General features: G+C 34.1%; 2 protein-coding genes across 2 annotated transcripts; one reads left to right on the plus strand and one right to left on the minus strand.

Moving 5' to 3' along the window:
• Positions 1-983: 983 nt before the first annotated feature.
• On the minus strand, positions 984-4,953 carry DJ1C (Class I glutamine amidotransferase-like superfamily protein). The gene is made up of 7 exons (XM_028061330.2): positions 4,502-4,953; positions 4,259-4,408; positions 3,393-3,572; positions 2,947-3,027; positions 2,634-2,834; positions 1,821-1,958; positions 984-1,727 (listed from the first exon to the last, which is right to left on the minus strand). The coding sequence occupies exons 1-7, from the start codon at positions 4,880-4,882 to the stop codon at positions 1,518-1,520; spliced, it is 1,341 nt and encodes a 446-aa protein (XP_027917131.1). The 5' UTR covers positions 4,883-4,953; the 3' UTR covers positions 984-1,517.
• Positions 4,954-7,938: 2,985 nt separating this feature from the next.
• Positions 7,939-9,038, plus strand: LOC114175205 (uncharacterized). The gene is made up of 4 exons (XM_028059968.1): positions 7,939-8,187; positions 8,275-8,466; positions 8,563-8,655; positions 8,874-9,038. The coding sequence occupies exons 1-4, from the start codon at positions 7,939-7,941 to the stop codon at positions 9,036-9,038; spliced, it is 699 nt and encodes a 232-aa protein (XP_027915769.1).
• Positions 9,039-12,227: the final 3,189 nt, after the last annotated feature.

Here is a 12,227-nt window from a genome sequence, read left to right on the forward strand (position 1 = left end):
TCTTTTATTTAAGTAATAGAGATAGGTATTTTAGTAAATGTATTATAGCTATGAAAATATTGAAAAGAGAAAGCATGTGGTGGAAGTAGAAAATGACTAGAATAATACTTAAGTTCCATTGTACCGAGCTGTGATGTGCACGACAGGAGTTGCAGTTCTTTGTTGCTTTCAAAAATATTTTATTAACAAAATTGAAGATAACCTTTTAGAGGCACTAGGGTGAAGAGATGAAATATTAGTTGAGTTCCTTAAATTGGAAAACGTAAAAAGTAGGTGATGTGTATATATGGATTCTACTTAAGCAATCCAAATGGGGTTCTCCATTGTTGACGTTTATGTATATGTTAAAAATAAAATTTTGACAAATTATAAGAAAACTAAGTTAAATTTAACTCTAGAGAAAAAAAAAAAAGTGTTCCTACAATCTCTTTTAGAAGTGTTTATAGACTTCATCATGATATCAATCTTCCTAAGCATCAAAGTTAAACAATTGTATGCTTATTAATTTATTATTTGATTGTGTTATTATCAAATGTCATAAAAAATCAGAATTAAAATATTGGTAAAAGATTATAAAAACTTTTATTTATGGTAAGTACCTTTTCTTTTATAAAAGATCAAAATTTTGTATTTAAATATCGGCTATAGCAATCTTGCATCTAAGTGTGGTCAATTATTCTCTTAAAGTCAACGAAACTATGTATTCCATATTTGTTTTTCGGTTGAAATTATATCTTAGTTGAACTCAACTTATTGTAATCATTCTTAAGATTTGAAATAATTCAAATGTTTAAAATTAAGATAATTTTGAATCTCTTTCGGATTGCAAAAGTCTCCAAAATTCATGTTTATCCTCTTGATTTTCAAGTCAATTTGTTGACCAGGAATAACTACAAAAGATGTTACTTGCATATTCCTTGTTTTAAGCATTTGACAAAAGTAAAAGATCTATTATCTAGGTAAATATATGACAAAACCACCTGTCCCAACAAAAATCTGACGTGAAAAAACTATCTTGCTCGTTTTTTGTGATACAATATGATGATATTTGACTAATTACATTATGAAATTGACCAATTTTTTAAGGGCACATGAGGATTGAATTATCTACCAAGGAAAGTCTGAATTCTACAATAGAATGTTCAACCTACACTTCCCATCATGTGTGAAACGATCACATCCCCTCCACAAATGAAACTCAGATTGATTGCTACCATCCATGTATGTGAAACGAATTCCAAAATGCACTGAGAGCAAGAAAATCAAGCATGGTTGTACCTTGTGGATTTTGCAACACGATGGGGAATTGCACATGACACTGTACAAGTCGATCAAATATTTTTTCTCACAGAAACTGCAACTTACCTTTGTCTGTGAAGCGATAGGGAACAAGCATTTATAATGATAATATGGAGCTGTTGGCCAGTCATAGGCTTGGAAAATGTTAAACCCCCCCATCTCTTAAGACTAATTATAATTCTTCTCCAACTTACACGTACTTTAAACCATCATGCACTCTACTCAGGATACTCAAAAACAAGGCCTTTTGCTACACTTTTAGCTCTTCCATTACCAAATAGCTTGCTCACAATGGCCAATGCAAAATCTGTAACAGTGGCAAGTCCCTCACTAGTGATCAAATTTCCATCAATTACTACTTTGGCTCCATTTATTGCTTCGTCATTAACCTTGTCTAAGACAGAGGGATGGGCTGTGGCCATCTTGTCCTGCAACGGTAACAAATTTCTCATTTCAATGACGATTTCCTCAAATATTAGATCAGGAAACACGCACAATGGTAACAGTAGGGCAGCTAATACCTTAAGTAAACCTTGTTTATGTAGAATGGAAAGTGAAGAACAGATAGCCCCATATATTCTTCCAGCTGAATTTTGTTCTTTAAGAAGCTTCTTCAGAATTCTAGATTTGCTTAGTCTTTGTGTACCAGCAGTACCTCCCTAAAAATTCATGAAAATCTCAGCAACAACAAACAATAGGTGGGACAAAAACAAGAATCATCAAATTTTGCAGAGTGACTATCATAAACTAATTAAACTGAGTCGAGTGCAACTGCAATTGAAAACCCTAAAAATTGAAGAACCCCAACAATGATAATCATAGAACAAGACATGATTGTGACCATTCAATTTCACCCTTTGCTCTATGCACGTTGTATGTGGTTTTTGTTTGTTGGGGAGAGGGTTGTTACTGATTGTATATGTTTGAAAAGTTTAAAAATAGGGATTGATTTAATTTTGAAATTTGCAGTGCTTAATTTGGAAATCCACTAAAGTTTAGTTGGATTTGAGTCACCTTTATTTAGTTTTTAGTTGAGTGTTTAAATTGATAGTTTCATCTTTACTTGTTTACCCACTCTACCTACTCTAGCCAAGGATAAGTGAGTATTAGAACAAAATGAACTCCATTCAATTTTAACGTGTTCCAAACATAAACAATTAATTTATAAAGCAATTGAAATCCTATTTTCCACAATGGGTTATAAACATGAGAATCGATTTCCACATCTAATCAAACTTGAATTATCTAAAACTCAATAATAAAAGACTTCTAAGGTCTACTATAGCACCACGAAAAAATGCAGTAACACGTTTATTTTCAGAGTTTTATCTTACTGGAAGAATAATCAAATCATGTGCTGACTCTTGAGCATCCTTGATTAATATATCAGCAACAATTTTCGTTCCTTGTGAAGCCAAAATTTCAAGAGATTTCTCAACTGAAGCAACTATCACGTTAGCTTTTGCTCGCCTGAGAATATCTATCACAGTCACTACTTCAATCTCTTCAGAACCATGAGCAATTGGTATGAGGACCTGGGCAACATAATGAATAACTATATGTGTAAGTTTAAGATCCTTGTTTCAAAAGGATAGACAACTGAAGTCTTCCCAAATTATACAAATGTGGAAGTTAGTAATAACTTACACTAGGGGCGTGATGGCCAACGGACCATTCAACTTTATTGAACTCCTTCTTAGTTGCATTATCATCATCCGTTCTCATCAACTATTATAAAATAAGAGAGTATTGGATCAGGCACAGAACTTAACTGATGAGACGACATAAATCAAACATAAAAAAGAACAAGAAAAGATATTGATTTTTATAAATGTGATAAAAAAATATTGGATCCCAATTTACAAACATAGATTTCAAGCACATCTGCCATTGGTCACTAAATTTGCATTTCCCCTTTGATTTTTATTCCATTGTATACTAATTCAATGCCAGTACCATTACTTTCCAGCACGGAATTAGCCAGTAAAGAAAACAAAGAAACAACTGCATACAAGTACATAATATGATAACAAAGATGAAGGGAAGCAATTTATTCCTTTCAGGCAAGAAAGATGCTAATAAAAACAGATTACCAGCAATTCTGCAACCTCCCTAGCAACAGACTCCCCAAATAGCTGTTCGGCCAAGGACAAAGCAAACTGGTAAGTAGTTCCAGGGCCTGGGCTGGTTGTGAGTCCTCTGGAAACCTGAAGATTTGATTTAATGGCCCAAAAGGTTGGAAGGCTGTCGAAGAAGGCAGGGTGGCAAGTTATCTTGCATGACAAACTAGAGCATATTAGCCTTATCCAAATACCAAAAAAAAAACATAATGAAAATATAGCAAAAATTGTAGTGAGTAAAAGCAATTCCAATGGTATTATTTATGTAAAAAACTTGATTAGAATGCACTAATAGTATAATGTCATTTTATTATAGATTGGCATGCATGATAAGCTTGTTCACTTTCTTTACTTTAAATTTAACACAAACAAATACACACACACATATATTGTCGTTGTACAATTATTTGACACAAAGAGTCTGATAATTTTATCACACCATCCATTCTTTTCATTAATATGATAGGTTGATAGGATAAATTCTAATTGGATGTCGTGTACATATATAGATTAAGCTGTTTCCACTCCAATCTTGATCGATGGATCATGGGTACCACCACACTGTTAGGGCAACAACAATTTCCTATTCTAGATTTAGTCCGACAGACACTAAATGTGATTCATTTCCCTCTTAGATTTAGGCCTAACTTAATCTACAAATCCTACTCGTGATATTAAGGTTTACACTGATATGTATACACTATTTTACACATATGCAGGTTAGCTCCTCGGACGTGGGAGATTAACCCTTCTGCTAGAACCAACAATGGATAGCAAGATTAATTTGCATCCATGGCAATAAATTTAGATTGTATTGAAATCCAAGTTAAGCAAAGCACCTTCTTTCTCTTCAAAAGGCCCCATGGCAAAAGCGTGACAGCGGGAGCTGCACAAATAGCTCCATAGAGCCTGTTTTCCTCAGCTTGTTTGCTTGTGATTTTTCGCAGAACTTCGCAATCCCGTAGTCTTGCAGAGCCAGGCATTCCTCCCTGTCACTCGCGGTTAATACTACCATCAACAACACAAGAACCAGCACTAACAGTAACAGCAGTACCAACAGTGGTTTCGGTTAGAGAACTAACGGGTAAAGCAACGAGGTCAAAAATTTCATCGGAACACGTGGAAATGTCGGTGTCGGCCACTAGTTTGGTGCCTCCGGCAGCTTCTACTTGGAGCTGCGGCTCCACGGAGGCGACGGTGACATCAGCACCGGCGCGTCGAAGCACGTGAATCATGATAACGGCTTCCATTTCTTCGGTGCCCAAACCGATGGGAACCAGAACCTTCTTCGGAGGGATTGCATTTGGTGCTGTTTCAGGGGGAGAGATTGAAAGTGTGGCTTTCGGAGTGAACATTCTCTGCCGTGGAGCCGTGACGGTGGCGAAGGGTATGCGTGCGGCCACGGCGGAGGCGGTGACCGGAGAGAGGGTGGTGGAAGGTTGAGGCAGCAGCAGCAACGACATGAGGATTGGGGACTTCTGCTGCAACTCAACTCACTCTGATTCGAGATTAGATTACGACCAAAATTTGAATGCTTCTTTTAGTTTTTCTATTCTGTTCTTATAAATATTTTTGGTTTAATTACTCGAATCATACCTATTTTGGTATGAAAATTTCAAAATGGTATCCGCTTTGAACTTTGTCTCAATTTAGTACTCAATTTTGATTATTGCATCAATGTAGTATCCGCCGTTAAGTCTTCACAAACTGCGTTAACTACCTTGTCACATGTCAGTCTTTGGATTTTTTAATTTTTTTAATTTTTTTTTTGAATTTTTTTTGAAAAAAATTTTTTGCCATGTGTCAAATCCTTGATGTGACACGTGGCAAGGTACCTTGCAAGTGTCATTGTCTTTCTTTCAACTTAGTCCCCATATATGTGTATTTGTTCAATTTAGTACCCATATATGTTTATTTGTTTCAATTTAGTACCCAATTTATTTGTTTCAATTTTATTCAAATATTTTATTTTTATATGAAGAAATATTGTATCTCTTTTAAGACAAAATTTATTATTTATATAAATGTTATATTGATACTTGTTACTAAAAATGAGTTATAAAATTAAGTATTGAAATTTATATTAAAGTTAATGGTAAAAGTCATGAATAACATATTTGTAAGTCATTTTTAGTAACAAATATAAATATAACATTTATATAAATTATAAATTTAGACTTAAGGGAGACACAATATTTCTCTATTTTGTAAAATAGAGATTCAGACAAAATTGAAACAAATAAACATATATGGGTACTAAATTAAAACAAATAGACACATGTGGGGACTAAGTTGAAATGAAGACAATTACACTTGCAAGGTACCTTGCCACGTGTCACATCAAGGATTTGACACGTGGCAAAAAAAAATTTCAAAAAAAATTCAAAAAAAAAATTAAAAATTAAAAAAAAAAATTTAAAAAAATTAAAAAAATTAAAAAATCCAGAGGCTGACACGTGGCAAGGTAGTTAACGCCGTTTGTGAAGACTTAACGGCGGGTACTACATTGATGCAATAATCAAAATTGGGTATTAAATTGAGGCAAAGTTCAAAGCGGGTACCATTTTGAAATTTTCGAACCAAAATGGGTATGATTCGAGTAATTAAGCCAATATTTTTCTTTATTTTTCAAATTTTATAAAATTTGTAAAATTTTAATTTTAGAGGTTATAACTTTTTATCTTATTTATTTTAAGAAAGATAGATAATATTTATTTTAAGATCTTAATAATTTTTTTATGAGACATATTGGCATATTATTACAACTCAACCAATATGTATTACCTAAAATTATAGTTAATAGATAAATATAAATATTTATTTAGTATTATATGACATTATGAATTGCTAATTTTTATTTTATAAAATTAAAAATATAAGGGCAAAGTCAAAATTACTCCATCTAAGCATGTTCATGAGTTTGGTAAATCATTACATCACTCAAATTTATTTATTTTTCTAAAATAAATCAGAATTAAAAAAAAATATTACAGTGCTTTTTATGGAAATGACATTTCATGTTTTATGGGAAATTTAAATCTAAACATATATTATAGTTTTTTAATTATGGCATTGTTTTTTTGTAATTTCTTAATCAAGATTTTTTTTTTGTATTTTTTAAATTTATACCGAACTATATCATATTTTAGTGGCAAAGCTTGTGTTTGATGATTGAATGCAGAGACATCTGGTCTAGTGTTTAGATCTAATCAAATATCTTGACCCTTGGCATATACCAGACATGGATATGCGAGTTCATTTGGTGTTAGTTTTATTCTCAAAGTAAGGGTTCCTCCACTTGAATTAGGAAATCTTGTGTCTAACACCCTTAGGTTCTAACGCACAGACATGTGGTTAGTTTTACAAGTAAATGCACTTCCATTAACAGTAAGATAAAGAACATAATATATAGATAATTATAGGGCAATACAGTTGAAGTTAAGATGCCAAGTTTAATCCCAACGTCCTAATCAACATCACCTCTCTCATATATTTACTTAGTTTATCTTTAGTTTATCTTTAACAATATAAAAACCAAAACCATCCACTATTCCATTGCCAAACTTTGAGTCAAACTATAGACTATTGATCTAGTTACCACCTCCTTCTTGTGGATACGACCTTGTTGCACTACAACTGACCTAGTATACTTGTTGAAAAAGTTGAACCCTCATTGGGTCATCGACAGTGCACACCTTGTGAAAAGTGTTAATCAAATCTTCAATTCCATTAAATATTCAATTCCATTAAGATGCTACATACTAGTCAATAGCTAAATGAATTATTCAATAATTGTGAGCCACTTTGAAGAACTAATAAGTAACAAAAACTAATTAATTTCATAAAAGTTAATGGAGAAAAAAAAGACAATCTAGAATAGGTGATGAATATAAGTATATCTCGCATTATACAACTGTTTTATTGTTGTGACATTATCTTCATTATTTTCCTTAAGAAACTAGTGGGTGTTGTATCAAGATTTGCTTTGGTACTCATTGCTAATGAGGTTGATCGGGTTAAAAACATTGGATTTGATAGTGAACTTTGTAATTATGTGTTGAGGCAAACATATGGTTTACCTTGTGCATGTGTATTAGCTAGATATGACCCTGGTGTGATACCTCTAGGTGAATTACACATTATATGGAGTAGATTGAGTTTCTCTGATCTTTTATCAGCTGAATCAATACCAGAGTTGGGCATTCAACAAGAAATTAATCTCTTGATTAATCGATACAAAGAAGTTGACATTACAGGAAAAGTCACAATCAAGCACAAGTTGAGAGAAATTGTTTGTCCAAAACAAACATCAATGATTTCACCGATGCATAAAGTTAAAACTAAGGGTGTACAAAAGACTTGAGCTTATAGATTTGAAAGATCTACTAAGTGTGACCCCTCATATTTTGAGCATGTGGATGCCTTCCATGATAGTCATTTGGGAAAGAAAGATTCTCAATCTAAGGCAAAGGCAAGGGCAAAGGGTACTTATGAATCTATGAAACAAAAACGAATACTTATGATAGATCAATTTCATGTCATTTGTCACCCGTATATTCTTGATGTCGTTGATGTCATTGCTAATGGGCATTGTGGATACAGATGCATTGCTGCTTTATTGGGTATGGGTGAAGACTCTTGGCCACTTATCCGACATGATTTATTTAAAGAATTGAGCCAATATCGTGACGATTATGCAAGATTATTAGGTAGTTATGACCGAGTCGAAGAACTAAGGAAGTCCTTGCTAGTAGATTCAACTTCTGGGGTATTTTATTTTACTTAACTTTGAATTGAAATTGACATCTTACTTTTATTAATAATTTTTATAACATTGACATCTTATTATATTCAGGGTAACATGGACAAATGGATGACTATACCTGACATGGGATATGTTATTGATAATAAATACAATGTCATATTAGTGTGTTTGTCATTGGTTCAAAATATGACAATACTTCCACTACGTTCTACACCACCCGTTGATATAAGGCAACATCGAATGATCAGTATAGGACATGTTAACAGTTCACATTTTGTGCAGGTATGGTCGATAATTTCATGTTTATGCCTCACATTTATTACATTTTCTAGCTAATAGTAACATATGGTTATGTTTATTACACTTAATAATTTTCAGGTTAAACTACAAGATGGTTGTCCTATACCAATGGTAGACATGATTTGGTCTCATTATTGTTATCCCGAGGCTAGAGCATGGTCATCCTTTTATGTTAGTAGGATGCAAAAATTCGTGGAATTGATTGGTGATAATTGTAGTTATGTAGACCTACATTGTGACTGATATATTATATTTGTTATGTAAACCTGCATTGTGACTAATACCATGAATAACATTGTCTAATATTCATTGTGACTAATACCATGAATAACATTTTCTCTAGCTAATAGTAACATATGGTTATGTTTATTACACTTAATAATTTTCAGGTTAAACTACAAGATGGTTGTCCTATACCAATGATAGACATGATTTGGTCTCATTATTGTTATCCCGAGGCTAGAGCATGGTCATCCTTTTCTGTTAGTAGGATGCAAAAATTCGCGGAATTGATTGGTGATAATTGTAGTTATGTAGACCTACATTGTGACTGATATATTATATTTGTTATGTAAACCTGCATTGTGACTAATACCATGAATAACATTTTCTCTAGCTAATAGTAACATATGGTTATGTTTATTACACTTAATAATTTTCAAGTTAAACTACAAGATGGTTGTCCTATACCAATGGTAGACATGATTTGGTCTCATTATTGTTATCCCGAGGCTAGAGCATGGTCATCCTTTTCTGTTAGTAGGATGCAAAAATTCGTGGAATTGATTGGTGATAATTTTAGTTATGTAGACCTACATTGTGACTGATATATTATATTTGTTATGTAAACCTGCATTGTGACTAATACCATGAATAACATTGTCTAATAAAATAAAGTCCACAAATTACACAGTCTAATACCATAAATAACACAATGTAATAAAATAAACTTCAACGTCAAACATTTCAGTCTTTTCCGGTCGTCTTGACACGGTTTTCAAATGCCTCACGAGTAACTTGCAAGGTGTAAGATCCGCATAATTTAATTAATTAAATAAATAAATAATTAATAAATGCGGGTAAGTAGTGTATTTATGACATTAAATTCTAATGGGTATGACATGGAAAAGTACTAGCTCAATTGGTTGAGAGTACTTTATATGTGTGAGGGGACATGGGTTCAAGTCCTATGTATGCCATTATGTGCTGTTTGATTTATTATTAATTTTAATATTATACATGGTCATGTTGGGTGATAACATGATTGTAAAAGTATGTGAATTGGCATGAAACATGAATTAGCTTGGTGGTTTAACTTTGACTTGGCATTGGTATGGTCATGGGTTCGAACCTTAGTGAGCCAGATTTAACTCGCAAATTTTGAGAGAAGAATATTAGCAGAGACGAAATTCCTGTTATTACGCGAGCATCTTGCGTAGGCGAGGAAATCTGGTTCTGAGCGACAGGCCATCTCGTTTAGGCGAGAATTCGAGTGTGTTGCAAGGTGTTTTTGAGAAAGGGTGAAGTTGTGGCCATGTGATAGAGAAGGAGAAGATTCCTTGGTGGTGAAATAATATTAATCATGGTTGTGGCCCTAAGGGATAAAAGAAGAGATTTTATTTTGATGTATTTTGTTATATATATATGATTGGTGTATGCTTATGTGTTATCTTTTTAGCTCACCCTATCTGCTTGTGTTTGGCGATGATCGTGTACGCGATACACGTGAGAAAATGATATTGCAGGTGGAGCTGGTGAGGCTTAGCCGCGGAGTGGGGAAAAGCCTGGGATTTTTATATTATTTTAATTTGAAATATCTTTTAAACTCTTATGAGAGACTTTATTATTATGTTCAGTTTTTATGAATTATGAACTTTGGTTTAAATTGGAAGTAATAAAATGTTATAAAGTTCCCGCGTTTTGGGAAATGAGGTTTTATTAATTGAGGCTTAATTACTTTTCTTTATTTTATTATTTAAATCCGTAATATCCGATCGGGATGTTACACAAGGCCTTTTGAGTACTATTCCACGCGATCGTGCCCTCACTGACTTCCCTACAATCAACCATCCTCTGTAAAAGGGCTACAACTCGTCTCAGTACACCCTGCAACCATCATAACATGATGTCAAAATATAATAAAGTTTTCTAATGATAACGTAAATAAAATTACTCACTCGTACACCGCTTGATGACTCTATCTTTTTAGGTACATGTACATCATTTGGGACGTCACAACGACGTTGGACCATGAGACTTGATCGATCTTCATCAGCACCTGGAATGACATAAGGATGTGATACACATCGAAACCATTGCATGTATCCCTCAGCACATGCAAATGGGGGGAAAGCAGGAGTGAACTATGTCAAGACATGTATGTCGTAGTGTAACCAACGATCATCAATCATATTCATATCAGTCTCTTGAATCACAGTTGGAGAGATGGGAATTGGCTGCACATAGCCATATTGCCTTAAAACCCTTTATGGCAAATAACGATGAAAAATACCTCTATGTCGAATGAATCTAGAGAAAAAAGAGATGGGCTCAAACGGATTAGTGATGTGATGAGTAGCATAAGGGCTCCAAATTACCCCATCATATGTCAACATATCTATCTGGACTCGAACGTCTCTCACGGAGCATATTTGTCGCCCTGTTTGAAAACGTGCCACCTGAGGTCGAGTCTCATCATAATTACCCACCACTTCCTTCCTTCCCATACCTGGGAAGTGCTCATATATCCAACTTTACATAAAAGTAAATGCAAGTTTATTTCATTAACAACTTTTAAAAGAAATTCAAAATGAAAGTTAATGTATACCTGTAAAAGAGTCAGATATCCAACTAATTGCTTTGTATATGCAAAGCATGCATCTCCTAGTTGTTTGTACATGTGAACAAGTGCAGCGACTCCCCATGCATATCTACCATATGTTGCAAGATCTCTGAACAACAGAAGGTACAATACACTAATGTATGTTGAACTTTTGTCCGTAAATATTGTGCATCCAATAAGATGCAACAAGTAAGCTCGTGCGGTATACTCGCATTGCTCAGTCTCACAATAATCTTCATACAAATCTCTCAACCAACTCAATCGCACATGAGGCCCTCGACATTGTCTTAATTCAGCTATGGCCTTTGCCCGATCCACCCCTAACAACTCAATTAGTGGTGCCATAGCACCAACATTATCTATAGGGACATTGGGACAAAACTGTCCGATTATAGGGAGATGAAAAAGCATGGACACGTCATCAAGTGTCACAGTCATCTCACCAACTGGTAGATGAAAACTGTTTATCTCCTGGTGCCACCTCTCCACAAAGGCAGATATCAGCCCCTTATCAGCATACTCATATGATATGTCACAAAGAGGCATTAATCCAGAATTCACAACAAACTCCTCAACATTAGGGTGACAAACTCCTAATTAATTGCATTTTTTACCATGGGAAATCAATTTTGACTCCCCCAGGTCCTAGACAAAAGATTTACACATCAAATCATATAAATAAAAAAGACACATCATTAAAAAAAATTAATCACAACACTAACCTCGCCTTGCCGTAGTAAAAATGCAACGTGATCAGAATAACTAGTAAGTAAGGAGGTATCATATGGACCTCCAGGATATGCAGCCCCTTCTTCGTGCTCCTCTTGGTACACCAACATCACCTTCACGGGCTCTTTTACGAGCAGATGCAGTAGGTCTTATTCTCTGGCCTTGTTGAGAG

The sequence above is a fragment of the Vigna unguiculata genome, chromosome 3 (genome assembly GCF_037176805.1).
Source record: "Vigna unguiculata cultivar grain cowpea cultivar isolate G323 ecotype 2 chromosome 3, ASM3717680v1, whole genome shotgun sequence".
NCBI classification, from domain to species: Eukaryota; Viridiplantae; Streptophyta; class Magnoliopsida; order Fabales; family Fabaceae; genus Vigna; species Vigna unguiculata.

Excerpts from the sequence above, each read along its gene's own strand:
- LOC114175205 (XM_028059968.1), top strand. The coding sequence starts at position 7,939 with ATGATAGATCAATTTCATGTCATTTGTCACCCGTATATTCTTGATGTC. Across the intron at positions 8,188-8,274 it reads TAGTAGATTCAACTTCTGGG|GGTAACATGGACAAATGGAT; the intron begins GTATTTTATTTT and ends TATTATATTCAG. Across the intron at positions 8,467-8,562 it reads ACAGTTCACATTTTGTGCAG|GTTAAACTACAAGATGGTTG; the intron begins GTATGGTCGATA and ends AATAATTTTCAG.
- DJ1C (XM_028061330.2), bottom strand. The coding sequence starts at position 4,882 with ATGTCGTTGCTGCTGCTGCCTCAACCTTCCACCACCCTCTCTCCGGTC. Across the intron at positions 3,573-4,258 it reads GCCTTTTGAAGAGAAAGAAG|ATAACTTGCCACCCTGCCTT; the intron begins GTGCTTTGCTTA and ends TTGTCATGCAAG. Across the intron at positions 1,959-2,633 it reads ATGATTTGATTATTCTTCCA|GGAGGTACTGCTGGTACACA; the intron begins GTAAGATAAAAC and ends ATGAATTTTTAG.